The sequence below is a fragment of the Telmatherina bonti genome, assembly GCF_933228915.1.
Source record: "Telmatherina bonti genome assembly, chromosome: 5".
NCBI classification, from domain to species: domain Eukaryota; kingdom Metazoa; phylum Chordata; class Actinopteri; order Atheriniformes; family Telmatherinidae; genus Telmatherina; species Telmatherina bonti.
The window spans coordinates 28,203,514-28,217,551 of NC_136623.1; the positions used below are offsets into that span (position 1 = coordinate 28,203,514).

At 37.5% G+C, this 14,038-nt stretch overlaps 1 protein-coding gene across 1 annotated transcript in view; it reads right to left on the bottom strand.

Annotated features, from left to right (window-relative positions):
• The window catches only part of LOC306756259 (CUB and sushi domain-containing protein 3-like), a gene marked incomplete at both ends in the record, with an annotated part of 262,816 nt that overhangs the window by 123,566 nt on the left and 125,212 nt on the right, over window positions 1-14,038 (bottom strand). The window contains one exon of the mRNA XM_079240980.1: window positions 8,658-8,774. Within this exon, the coding sequence (XP_079097106.1) occupies window positions 8,658-8,774 (117 nt within the window). The remainder of the gene's footprint in view (window positions 1-8,657; window positions 8,775-14,038) is intronic.

The window sequence follows — 14,038 nt, forward strand, 5'->3', positions numbered from 1 at the left end:
CCTTTTCTCTTGCTGAACATTTGACTATTATCACAGATGGTTAATCTTGTTAATTTTATGTGCCCTTAAACTCAGAATTTTACGATAAAACACAGAAGGCTGCATTAACTGGTTGCACATACAGGCCCTACAGTGATGAAATTTTATCCAGTTAAATAGGGTGCCGGGGAAAAAGTCCTCAGAGGTGATCAAACTGTTTTGGTGCGGTATTCATCTAAAACTGAGTATAAAAGCCAGATAACAGATCCTAGCTCTGAGGTATCATGTTGAAGCTAATCAGTGAACCTTGACTTCCCCGGCAGGATCTTCATCTTCCTCTGCCTCGGAAAAGTCTTAAAGAGATTTTCTCTGACAGTGAAGCAGAAGTGTTTTCAGACTTCTACCATTTCTGTGCTTTATATACTTTTTCCATCTAAACTCAGACTAAATATGCTTTCAAGTAATAAGTGAATATCCACTATGTACACAAGTCATGATATTTGTAAAGCTAAACTGTCATGATGGCAGAAGATAAATAGATGGGAAAAGGGATCTATGCACAGCTACAAGAGACAGCTTTTCTCTTTCCCCTCAAGTATTTTAAAGACGTCACGTTCTTTTGTAATTACAGAGTTCAGCTTGATAAAGTACATGTCTCTTGCATCATAAAATCTTAAAAAAAAAAAAAAAAAAAAAAAAAAGGTATTGAGAAAAGAATAGAAATATGCAACATAAAACAACTGTTTATACACCACTAATGTAACTTAGATGTAATACAAGGCTGTTTTGGCCCTGAGCCCCTGGATTACCTACATGCACCTTAAGGCAAAGCCCAGTTGAGGTGTTAGAAAAGAAGAAAAAAAACAAAAAAAACAACACAGCATATAGTACACACAATAGTGAAATGTAAGAAAAATGGAAGCATACGTATGCCTCTCTGGTTATGAATTATGGAGGAACTACCCGTCGTCTTTGTCTTTGTCTTATGGCCCTCTGAGATTCTGGACTGTGACAGCATACGCATACCTCATTTACGGAAACCAAAGGGATTCTACGACAGCATAGACATATATATTTTTAATAGCCTATTATCATAGTGAAATCAAATGTGCACTTCTGGCAGAAAGTATGTGGCTGCATCTTGGCATGAGCTGCATCCAGCCCATTACACTTCTATCTTGGGTAATAACTTCTTTTGTAGGATTGAAAGCTGTAAATGTTGGTCACATTATAATAAAAGGGATGAGGAGAACATCTAACCATAAAGGGTTTCTTACTGCACTCTTTTTACTTGTTGATTCCTGAAAGGGCGCGGTGTACCCTGCAGGGTCAGTGTCATTGCCTCAAATAAGTGTTTGAGGCTCAAATTTAACAAAAACAAACTGTCTAATTACACATCCACAGACACATGCCTGTGCACCAAAAGAGCTAAAAGCTCCTTTTACATCTACAAACAGAACATACGGTTGTGTGAAAAAGAAAGTTTTGCCCTCTTGAACAGTAGTTGCTTTTTCCCATATTAGGACATGATTAAAAGAAAAAAAAAATCTCATCTCTGCCAGGTGTTACAATTTTGCAAACCACTCATGAACAGCAGTACATGCAGTTCTGTGTGTAAATGCGCTGAAATGAGGACTTTCATAAACAGTGTTAAATATTTCCTTAAATTCTGAACTAAAAAAACTTTTAAACCTGCCAAACATGAAGAGATCGCAGTTCTTTCTTGTTGCACTTCAGAATGTTGTTATTGAAAGTGTACTTTTGTGAAAACCCCCAGACTTAAATGCTTAGTACACTAGGAATGGGTTCAACCACTTTGCATGGTACATGTACTTAATACAATTGCATTAAGTCAATTACGTGCATGGACATGATGCAGCTAATTTCAATGAGTGAATAACACGACAAAGTGTCAAGGAATGGAGTACCAAAGCAAAAGCAAGAATCCGAAGAGAGAAAGTAATGAAGCCTGCCAGCTGTATCTGAAGGATGTAATAAATGACTGCACAACAGGAAGCTCAGGGAGAAATGTAACTTTTGTTCTGGTCTTGGTGCAGACAGCAGCACATTCACCAACTCGGTCCTCCCCTGTGTCCTGCACTGCCACTAACTTTATCTTTTGTCATGATCCCAAAACAGATTAGGTCACACGGCTGCTGGTCTCTGCTGTATGACATTTTGCTGTCGCTGTTTGTTTTGAAATTGCATTCTTTCACACAGTACCACTGTTAGGTTACTGTAATATTAGCTGAAAGACTGCAGTGCACTGACCACCTGCTGACTAACATGTTTTAATTGCTGTGTGAAAATATTGCAGCTCTCCGGGACTGGACTTAGATTCCTCTAATTTTGTACCATTGATGTTTCATCCAACATGGTATTAGCAAGGTTTCCATGAGAGGGATAAATGCAACTTATTTAGGTGAATAATGACTGTAGGATCTAAAATGTCAACTGAAGCTGTTCTTGAGCCAAATGTGATTTAGATTTCACACTTTAGACTTTGGATTTCAGACTCTACAGGACTCAGTCATTTTAATTAAAGTTTCTGATGATAAAATTAGATGGATAAAAGGACAGACAAGTAAGACTTGATGACAAAACTGCCAAAAGAAAGTCTGGTGCATGGCCCAATCTTTGCCAAAAACTCCATAGCAGTGGTCAAGCACGGCGGCGGAGGGGTGATGATTTGGGCTTGTTTTGTAGGCTGGGCAGTTTGGTATACAGAGGAGTTTATGGTCAACTCATAATGCAGTGTTCTAAAGTCAACCATGAGGCCATCTGCTGTACAGCTAGGACTTGGCTGAAATATGTCATGCTACAGAACAATGGTGCATGGCATAATAGCAACAAACAAAATAAAAAAAAAAGTGCTTTAAATGGTCCTGGGAAAGTCAGGAATAATCCAGAAATCTCCAAACGAAATGTTTCAGAAGGTCCTTAAGTGAGCAACGCAATAACAAATGTCCCAATCTGCGAATAGATAATGTGAGAGACTGATATGTCATCCAGAAAATGCTTATTTCAAGTTAATTCTGCCGTAGGTGGTTGTATAAGCTACTGAGTCATTGGGAGTCTGCACTTTCTAGGTTTTGGTTTAGCGTTTGTTAAATAAATCATGACACTGTGTTACATATCAAATGGTGTTACTCATCTGAGGTTGTATTTTCTTCATTTTTAGACCAGGTAAGTAGGGTACTTTCTTATTATTCTTGTGTCCTGACATGTAAAACCTTAAAATTTCTTGACAGTAGTTCACATTTCATTCCAGGTGAAGTCCATCAAGAGAAGTGTTAACGTTATACGCTGATGTAGACAGACAAAGAGATGTCATTCTGTGCGCACAAGGGCTTCTTCGCGGGTATTCTTATGCTTTAGCAAACACTGACAAGTCAACACTCAGCCTCTGGGGTCAACGTCTTTATGATCGCTCTCAGCAGCACTCTGTTTCCATCACTCTCTCTTTCTCACTCCTGTCTCGCTCATTATAAATCTCTCACTCATTATGACGCTCTCCAGCTAACTTGCTCTCTCACAGACTTTCACATTCAGCAAAGACCTGTATGCTTCTTTCCTGTGGTTAGACCCTTTACCTCTCAGTGTCTCCACAGACTTACTCATTTTCTGTCCATGTTGTTACAGCCTAGATTTATTACAGCAATCAGTCAGTGCTCCTGTCTTGCCTCCTGACACATTCTGTGGAAACCATTATGCATATGCTCTTGTTATAGACATGTACACTCGCGCTATAAAAAGCCTCAGGCAGACAAACAGAGGTGAATGAATGGTGTGTCTACAAGATCAAATTCACATTGACTCATTAGGAAAATCTTTCCGGTGAGAGTTGACAAAAGAAAAAATGGAAGTTTTGCAAAGTTAACAGCGATGTTCAATAAAATGTAACAGTGGTGTTTTCATATGCATAAATTTAGGTGCAGGTTTATAGCTAAAGTATATATAATTTAATGACTGCAGGATGTTGCACAGAAAACATCTTGGTTCAGTTTACATTCCTGAACTTAATTATACAAAAAGCATTGAAAAATCATCTTCCATGTAATATATGGACTGCATATACCATATCTTGGTGTAAATATTTCAAATAGAATCCAGTTGTTAAAGCATGCTGTGGAGGGTCCCAATAACTTATTGTGTTTAGCCTCCCACTGAAGTTATTATCATTGACAACACAAGTAATGAACAGAAAAAACAATGCTCTAGGCTAAAAACAAACCCAGGCAAACCAAAAATGAGTGTATTTACCTAAAAGCAGCTAGGCAGTTTACTAAATATAAATGAACATAATTCAGTATTCTTATTTTCCTTATAAAAAAAAAAAAAAAAAAAAAGCAAAAAATGAGTTTGCAACTTTTTTTCTGGTTTTGAGCAGAAAATTATCCACGTTGCTAGACAGGAAAATAACTTTCTACACCAAATACAGAAAGCAGCATAAACAGTTAATTCTACCAGGGTGTGTATGTCTGTGTATTTATAAGAAGTGCTAAAAGGAAAATCATGAATTATTCATCTCTTTGAAAAGAAGTAGCAGCGTTATTTTGTTCAAAACTGACAAAAAAAATTATCACAGTGCAAGACAGATGTGCATTGCACTGTAGTGATATTGGGAGAGAAAAATGCTACATAAGTTGTACACACAGTTGGTTTAGAAATGTCAGCTCACAAATGAATGACCTGGCTAATAATGAACAATGTTATAAGTACAGCATGATGTGAGCAGTTATGTGCAGAGTTCCCATGTCAGTGGCAACCAGTCGGCCTTCTACAAAATAGAAATAAGTATAAGTTATGTTATTCAAAGAAAACGTACTAAAATTACATGCTGATTAAGTTTCAGGAGGAAAATAACGTAGGTTGACCCTGCTATTAGCAATGTTTGTAACGATGACCACTTCACTATTTAGTAACTCTAGCCCTTAATGATATCCCATACAAAAGTATGTTCACACCTATCCAAAGGTCTTTTTTGTTTTTATTTGGTTTTCTTTTCCACAATAAAGACAATTTTAGTTGCAGAATAAATCTACATAAACTGCAGTGTGACATTCATGGCATCAAAACAGCAAAGAATGGGTTAACATTACCAATTCACTGTCACCGCCAGCCCATACACTGTAAGATCATCTTAAAACACACACAATGCAAACAATGCTAAAAAAAAAAAAAAATGACACAGGACAAGCCCTCTAACTTCTTCAGACAGACAGAATAGTCGTGGTCTTGTCTCATCAAGTGAGTGGCAAAGCAGGAGCACACAGCTGGTAAGCATCTGGGTACGTACTGACATTCGGGCTTGAAAACAACCAGTACTACCAAGAGAGTTTGTCATTCACAATCACATTTAAAACCATACAGACCAGAAGGATTTTCTTGCCACTTTAAACCACAATCTTCTGTGCACTGTTAGACAGATTATTGATGAATGATGAAAGATGACTTCTCAAAGTAAATGGGTTGGCACGTCCAAACGTTCAACTGGTTCTGTGTATCCCAGCATCTCACACACACAAACAAGCTCAAGCTGTTGGGAGCCTGCAGTCCACTTCTATTTTGCTTTGTTAGTAACAAGATGCCACCAACTTTAACTTAGATGTGTTCTGTGATGATCAAGTTAAATACGGCATGCACATTGCAAACCAACATCTAATGGCTGCATTCTTTCAACCCCTATTAACCTCCTATTTATCAGTTTATAGCATTTACTAAATTATTGTTTAATATGACAAAATGCCTGAAGGTTTTTTGTTTGTTTCTCTGTTTTGTTTCCAAATGCAGAGCACAAACACTTGATATTGTTCTGTAAAAGTTGCCTTCTGTACTGTTATTTTACCTGTTGCCTATTCTTCAATACAAAGCAGACCTCAGACTTAATGATACACCCCAACCATGTATTTTTATACTTATACTTGCATTATCCTTCCAATTCTAAACCTGTGTAGTTTTCACATTTATATTTGTGTTAATTTATTAATATCTAACCAACAAATATTTTTCATAAAAGAAAGATAAAGGAAATATGAAAAAACTTATTTAATGAAACAGCTCAGCATAAATTCTGTGGCCGTTTTGTGAAAAGCTAAATTTAGAAATACTGAATTTTGGACATGCATATAATTTCTTAGTATATTCAAAAGCCTAGATTGCACCAAGTCATACCCAAAGTATGTTATGAAAGAATATTGCAGCGTGCAGCAGTTTAAACAAAGAAATTGAATAGAGGCAGATAAAACAGATTCAAATAGGAAGTATGTTAGCTGAAATAATAACAAGTCTATGAGAATTGCTAAATGTGAAATATAGATTAAGAGATACCCTGGTAACACATCTCAAACTACCAGTCAGTAACATGACAATACAAACTATCAAGTCCCTCTGACAAGATGTTTTCTAGTGTTTCTTGTATCAAAAAAATGCACAGTTTCATGCATGTAGTATTTTACACAGTTTTTTTGCCAAATAGATGCCAAGAAGAAAAATGTTGTCTTATTTTCCAATCAAAAGAAATTTCACAGATTTTTACAGAAAAAAATAATCAGTTAATTAGATAAAGCTAAATTTTTCAAACTCCCCAACGACACTTTATCAATCCGCAAAGTGACTGATTATGTCAAGATTTGCATAAATAATTACTGGATGCACTGCATATTTCAGCCATAATGCAACATGATTAATCATATTTTCCACCTCAAAACACTGTCATATAGTATTTTAGGCAACCCTAGTAGTGGCTGCACTTCTGACACCACAAGACGCACAGCCACATAACACTAATCATACAACCCGAGTGTAAAACCCTCAGGTCACTGGGCCACAGGCAGGAGATGATGTTTTTCCTGCCGGTGCCAAGCAGGCTGACACAATGAAAGGATTATGGAACGCTACGGGTCACACAAGGGACACGCAAAGACACACATCTGACACTCTACCCAGGGCTCTTACAAATTTCAATCACCTGTATACTAGACACTGAAATGTGATGCTTGTTATAACACAGCCTAAAGGCCAGACTCTGCCGCCAAGCCATTACAGAAGGGAAAATAAAGAGTTTCTCTCTAAACAGTCCTGTGTGAAGGTAAAAATAATACTAAATGCCGGACTTTGTGAAGTACTTGTCACTTGTAATTTAATGCAACTCGCACAATTAAAGCAATAAAATCACTTTGAAAGAAGCTAATATATAAATTAATGGCTGCTGTTGCTGCAATATGGTGTTTTATGAAACATATTTGCATGTGCAAACAAGCTTTGCTTCACTGACTGTTATAACAGCAAAAGCTTTGCTGGTTTGAACTTGTGATGTTCAGATGCAAGGCCAGCTAGAGACCTATCTTTAGTTTCTTCTTTTTAATCTAAAGATTTCTACATTGGTAGTAATTTTAATGGCATGTGATGTAAATAGTTTGTATCATACCTTTAGTTGTTATCCCAGCATTTTCATTTTGTTGTACCTAAACTGTGAATCCCAGGTGCACAGTTAGAATACAGCTGCATTCCCTTTCAGCCACACCACAGCAGTCCTGCTGGTCATCAATAGCCTCTGTCTCCACAGTACATTCCAGAGAATAAATTCATAGACCCATCTGGGAAAGTTGCTTGGTGACTTCTACACTCCATTAAGCTTTTGCAGGCAGTTTAAGCATGGCCGTTATTTGTATGCAATATTTATTTAAAAACAAAGACCTGTAGGTTCCTGGATACTGCGAGCAGCAGGTAATGGCAACAGAGGATAAAAACACTTGGACTGGATCATCACACAGGGGATGAATGTGCGTTTAAAATCTACCGCGGTCTACAGAATATGAACATCTGCTCATATCTCTGCAGCTCCTTATGGATAACATAGAATATTGAGCAGAAACACATCCAGGTCTTTCTGAGATCTTTGCTGAATTAAACATGTGCAGATGCGCTTAGATAAGCGGGGTGCCTGAGATTTCTCTTGCCATATCTATTCCCAGCAGCCCTTCATTTTTTGACCTTCCACTCCATTACCAACTGTAAAGAGCCTTTTTTTCCCCCTGTCAACACAATCAATTCTATTCAAAACCCTTTCTGCTTTCAACTTTTGTACTGAAGCCGTAAAAACAGTCAGTCATTCTTCAGAGCGAATTTCAACTTGAATGCTGCAGAGGAAGCAGCTGCCCTCCCACAGCTGAGTGCTGATCTGGAATGGTAACATTCAGCCACATGGATTCATTGAGGTTTCATCAGATACATACCAGTGGTTTCCTTCACTGACTGATTGTTGGAAGATTAAGTCCAACCTCAGAAAAATGTGGTTTTAAATGAGTCTAAATGGACTGAACATCATCCCAGCAGCCGAAAGTTCATTTAACTCTTTAATCAGTAGCAGTGCACAGACATGAAATTCTAAGGTACGAAACACTGGAAAGGATGAAACACAAATTAAACTCTACATAGAAATGAATCGTTCAAGTTTGTCTGGTAATTTCCTGTCACCTATGACCAGTTTAGGTGGTTAGCCTCCATTTCTTCAGACCATCTACCCTCATCTGAAGAATATATAGAAAAGACTAACAACTATTTCTCTCAAGCTTTTCTGCATTTTAAAAAGGACATGCTTCAACAACTATACCACATATGGCTTGAAGAAGTGGTTTAATAAAAACTAAAACCTTAAAATGATGCTTTAAGCTTACCAAAGTCTCCGCGGACATAGATGTCGTAGACACAGCTCTGGCCTCTGGTGTAGTTATGTGGGTAGTTTGGGGACAAAACGGTTCCCTCTGAACCAGTGAGGTGACCTCCGCAGGGAGCTACAGGGAGGAGAATGGCAAGCAACAGAGAAGTTAACAAATGTCAAAACAACCGTCTTATATTACCCGGGGAAATAATGCCATAAAATATAATCAGTAAATTTATTTTAACTGGCATAAGTGCTAGGTAAGCAGTTCACAAAATAAGGTGAAAAGAAAAACCCTGCTGACAAATATAATTCTCGACAGCGTAGGAAAGGAGTTTCGCTTTTAAGAAACACTTGGGGGACATTTTCAAAAAGAGAGTTAGGTCTAAACAGACATAAAAGAAAACCTGAGTCATGTTTACAGGGTTAAAAACTTTTCATCTTTAAAATGCTTAGATAACACATTCACACAGGTGTTGCATGCCTTGCGACTTAAATCAGTGCGTTTTTCCAAACAGTTTGCTTCGAGAGATTTACATTAAGTGTGTCCACCGATATACAGAAGGTGCTTTGTTCATTTCTTCAAATTAAAGCACAAGACGATCTGATCAGGAACTAAAAACAACAACTTAGGATCACAATGAAGCAGATTTAATTGTTCTTTGTGAAGAGGAAAGAAACTAGAAGATAAAGCGCAACAATATGCCAATCCCTTTTGTCCTCATGACAGTCAGAAACCATTTTCTGGCTAAAAGGCACATGAGAGCCTGCAGGAGGTGAGCCGAAAAGCCTCCTTATGCATGCTTGACCAAGAGAGGTCAATTTGACTGATAAAATGAAATAAATATAAAGCTACATGCCACGATTCCCAACTGCACATGGAGGAAAAAAACAAATATATGTATCACAGTCCTGATACAGTAGAGCCCTCACATCGAGGCGTGGTCTTCAGATACTCAGATCTTTACACTGGCTTCCTGTCTGACTTCAAAATTCTGCTGTTACAGATAAAGGTTTGTTATGAATCAACCCGATCCCTCAGGTCATCAGGGTCAAATCTACTTTCTGTTTCCAGAGGCAGAACCGAACATGGAGACGTAACGTTCAGTGTTTTTTATTTTCCGGACATGTGGACCAAACTCCCAGAAGTCTGCAGGTCTGCAGAAACACTCACACACTTTAGATCAAGGTCAAAATCATTTTATTTGCTGCTTTTTATTAAAATAACTGTTAATTCCTCTCACTGTAGCTTTTATTTAGTGCATTTTATCTACTTTTTTGTCTTTTCATTTAATTTCTTGTAAGTTTTTTTTAAAGTTTGTTTTAATGCTTCCTGCACCCCGCTGTGAGGCTTTTCATACATTTTTCGAGATTAAGCACTTTGAATTGACTTGTACATGAAATGTGCTGTTAACATAAACTTCTCTTGCCTTACTTTGCCTCAGAGTCAAACATGATGATGGCAGCGTCATTCCCTTATTTATTTATAGTCCTGGTTCTTGAGAGAAACAGTGAGACCAGTTGGGGTAGAATAAGGATGGAGGTGTAAAACTGGAGCATTTTTAGCATCCCAGGCTAGAGGTTTGCCTTTCAGTAACACAAGGCCCCAAAGCAATCCAGCAAGAAATCACCAGAACTATTGTCTGTGCCGAAACCTCGCTGTGCACTCACACTCCCTGTGGTTGAGTCTGAACAGTTCAGTCATGAAAATAAAATAAAATAAGCATGCAAAGCTTCAAAGAAGACTTCAGCTGGCTGTGCTGGGAATTAACCACTGGGCCTGACAACTTTTAAATATGGACATTCACACCATTTGTTTAAATTTATCATCCAAAACCCCTATTTAGTTTCAGCACTGAGTTAAATACCACAGCTAGGGGAGATGAAACTTTTACCACTTTTATGTCTCGTTTAAAATAATTTCTTTTACTCACGCAACTGTAAAATCTGCAAGGTAACTTAACTTTCCACACTAAGTTTAAATTTCTAATTCTATTTTGATTTCATTGTAATTTTTGTAATCTGTTGCTGCCTTTTACGACTTAAAAATGCTTTATTTTCACAGTCTGTGATGCTTTTAATGTTTTATGTAAAGCATTCTGAACAGTCTTCTCCATAAAACACGTTAAACTTGCCTAAAATATGAAGACATGCTTCACTGTGTATTAAAGATTTTCACCAGCTCTGCCATTTTTGGTCACAATAAACCTGGAGTCGCTCTGATTCTGCGTTTCTATCATTGTATTTACCTGAAAAGAGTTTGTGGAGTCAAAAAATACCACATAAGTAGTACTTTAACTGTGAGCAGATTTTTTTTTTTGCCTTGCCACATAGCACCACACTACTACACTACTACTTCTAGCATCACTACTAAGACCCAACTGGAAGATGAGTCTCACAACAGCTGTAGCCTTTTATGTGTTCAAAAAGGAACATTGGAATTAAAAGGACGAAGTGGTCCTTCTGCACATTTTCATTTTATATCCTTGCAGCCTCCTTTTTCTTCAGATGTATTTATCTTCAACTAATAGTATTATCAGCTAAATATTTAATATTTCCATCTGCATGCTATCAATGGCATCACAGCTGATGTGCTGCCAAAGTAAGATGATCAGGTGTTATAATCTTAAACTGAGAAAATTTCACCCTAAAATCATTTCTGTTAAGTGCATCGATTTATATCAATATGCAGTAATGCACTTTCTTACGAAGGTATGCGGCTCACACCCACAAGGGAGAAGCCAACCTGTTTTCACCAACTGTTGGCTCAGAACAAAAATCAAACCCCAGTTTGCTTCCATCACCTCATTTTTACTTAAAACTATTGGCATATATTCAACTGGAAAACTGCTTTGTTAATATAGGCCAAAGTCTGTCCTGCACCTGCATCATAACTCAGAGTCTTAACTTAAGCTCTTAATGATGTACCTAATTGGCCACGAGACCCCCTTACGCAGTTAACTCAGACCACACGGACTGAGCCATCAGGTGTGGGACCCTCAACAGTAAACAAACACACACTCATTTGTTGTAGGGAAGCTGTCACCAGCTGCTCTACACCTCCTGTGGCCTGCACATTGCACGTGCCATTCCTGCTTCACCCAGCAACACAAGACGCAGGGAGAGGTGTTAATGTAGACAAATGGATGAGTAAGTTATCTCGATTTAATTCTTGTAGAAGCAAGAGGCTTGCACTCAAACATGACTTGAAAACAAATTGGAAAGTTTTCTGACAAAGATGCAAAATGAGAATCTGAGAAAGCAGCTGAAGGGAAACGCCACACTGGGTTGCCTATCTGCAGCAGGTGAGAGCAGCGTGGAGAAAAGGAGGGCTGTCAGGATGTACAGTAATGGTTTCAGTGTGCTGCAATAGAGAAGCGGACATAATTCACAACCAATAATTCTGTGCTCTGTGAAAGATTGACAAGAATAACCGAGCTGCACAGTAAAAGATGTTAAATATACTCATTATATAAGACGAGGGTCTGAGACATATAATGTTGTTTCAAGTTTAATTTTAAAGGTACTTTAAGTACCTAGTCAGTTAAAATTCAAGAGACAACTAACTTTCACAGTTAAAGAGAATATTTTATAATTAAAATTACAACAGGGGCTGAAAATAAAGGTGTTCTGCTGTTCTGAGACTTTTAGCTGATAACATTTCTTGACACTGACCCAGTATTTAAATTCCCTTCATTTAAATAGATAAGGGGAACATTACAGTGCAACAACAAACCTAATGTACTGGATGCATTGGGTGAAATGTTAAAATATGCAATGAAAATAGCTCTTTTAAAAATATTAAACCCTGGGTTACTACATTAAAACTATATTTCACTGACTACACTAATTCTTAAATTATTTTTTTAAATTGAAATGAATAGTGGAAAAATGCAAACATATGCACGCACGATAAATATGTTTCAGAGAGACAAAGACAAAAATGCTTGTAAGGTGAAAGGTGGGTGATGGTGGGATGTGCTAATCTGCAATGCTTTTTGACAACCACAATACTTTTGTGCAATAAGTTGCTCGTTTAATGCAAATCTTGGACAACTATATTCACAGACTACACGGTTTTTTTTTACTTTTTATTTTTCTTACTCCCTGTTCACCGCTCCTTAGGTTTATGCAGCTCCTGGTTTCTGGTGAAATTAGGCTGGTTATCTTTGTGTAAATGTTCAATACAATTAAAATAAGGATTTATGTACTACTGCCTGTGCAGTAGTCCCTTTGTTCTGAACAATTTGATGATTCTCGAATTTGACTCAGCAACTCATAAATCCTACACTTCTTTTTGCACCATTTATTATCAGGTTGCATGATCCTGAATAGTCTACCTGACTGTTTTTTGGTTTTTACATTTGGATTTTGGATGCAGATAATCCTGAAATAGTTAATTATCTCATTTTTTGGTCTAAAATCTCTACAAATCTTCTGTCCACAGAAAATGATCTCCACAGGCCCAGGCCCTCATTTAACCAGCTTTTATAGAAAATCATCTAACTTTCATCTCATGAATACATTTTATAATGTGAACAAGCACAACAAATCAGTAAATAGATTTAAAAAAAAAAAAAAAAAAAAAAAAAAAAAAAAAGAAACAACATATAGTTGAATGCACGTTTATGTAACAACAACCTTTTGGAAATCATAGCATTGCATGTGCAGCTCCTTTCCCATTTCATTTCAGCTTAATGTTGATTTTTCCAAGGTAAATGAATGTATTTTGGACCCAGAAGCTGTATCTATTCAGAAACCACTGTGCACTTTCACCAAGCAGGCCAGTGTACTCTGGAGATGAACTCATTGTGGGAGACTCCAGCACTCCGACTGAGATGAAAAGAAATCCTGACAAATCTTGCAACTGAAAAATGTTTCTATTTGGATTGAGTTAAATATTTAAAACTAACAGAAAATCTGATGACCGTGCTGTCAGGAGCAAATTGTTTAAAGCTCACAAATCATTTAACTGACTCATGAGACTTTCCGCCTCTTATTTAGTCATTCACTGACCCATCCCAGCTTACATCAGCCAGCTAACTGCAAATAAAAGACCAGACAACACACTACTGCTATCTAACTGCATTTGTAGAAATATATCAAGCTAATCACTGTCTTAGCATGAAAGCAACAGCTCTGGTTTCCTTTCCCTGGCCATGACTATCGTGCTCCCTGCTATGAGCTGTAGATGAATCATGCAGTTACTCACAGTAGCCTGCCCTGACTCGCAAAATGAACGAATCACTCATTTGCTCACCACCAGCCTATCAGCAGGGCACTTTTACCGCTAGTAGAACTGCCTCCCTGGATTAAAAGTCAGATGAGGAGGAAAATGATTCACTGTATGTTATTTTTGTTGAACAAAGGCAATCAGTTTTATTTATATGAATCAGA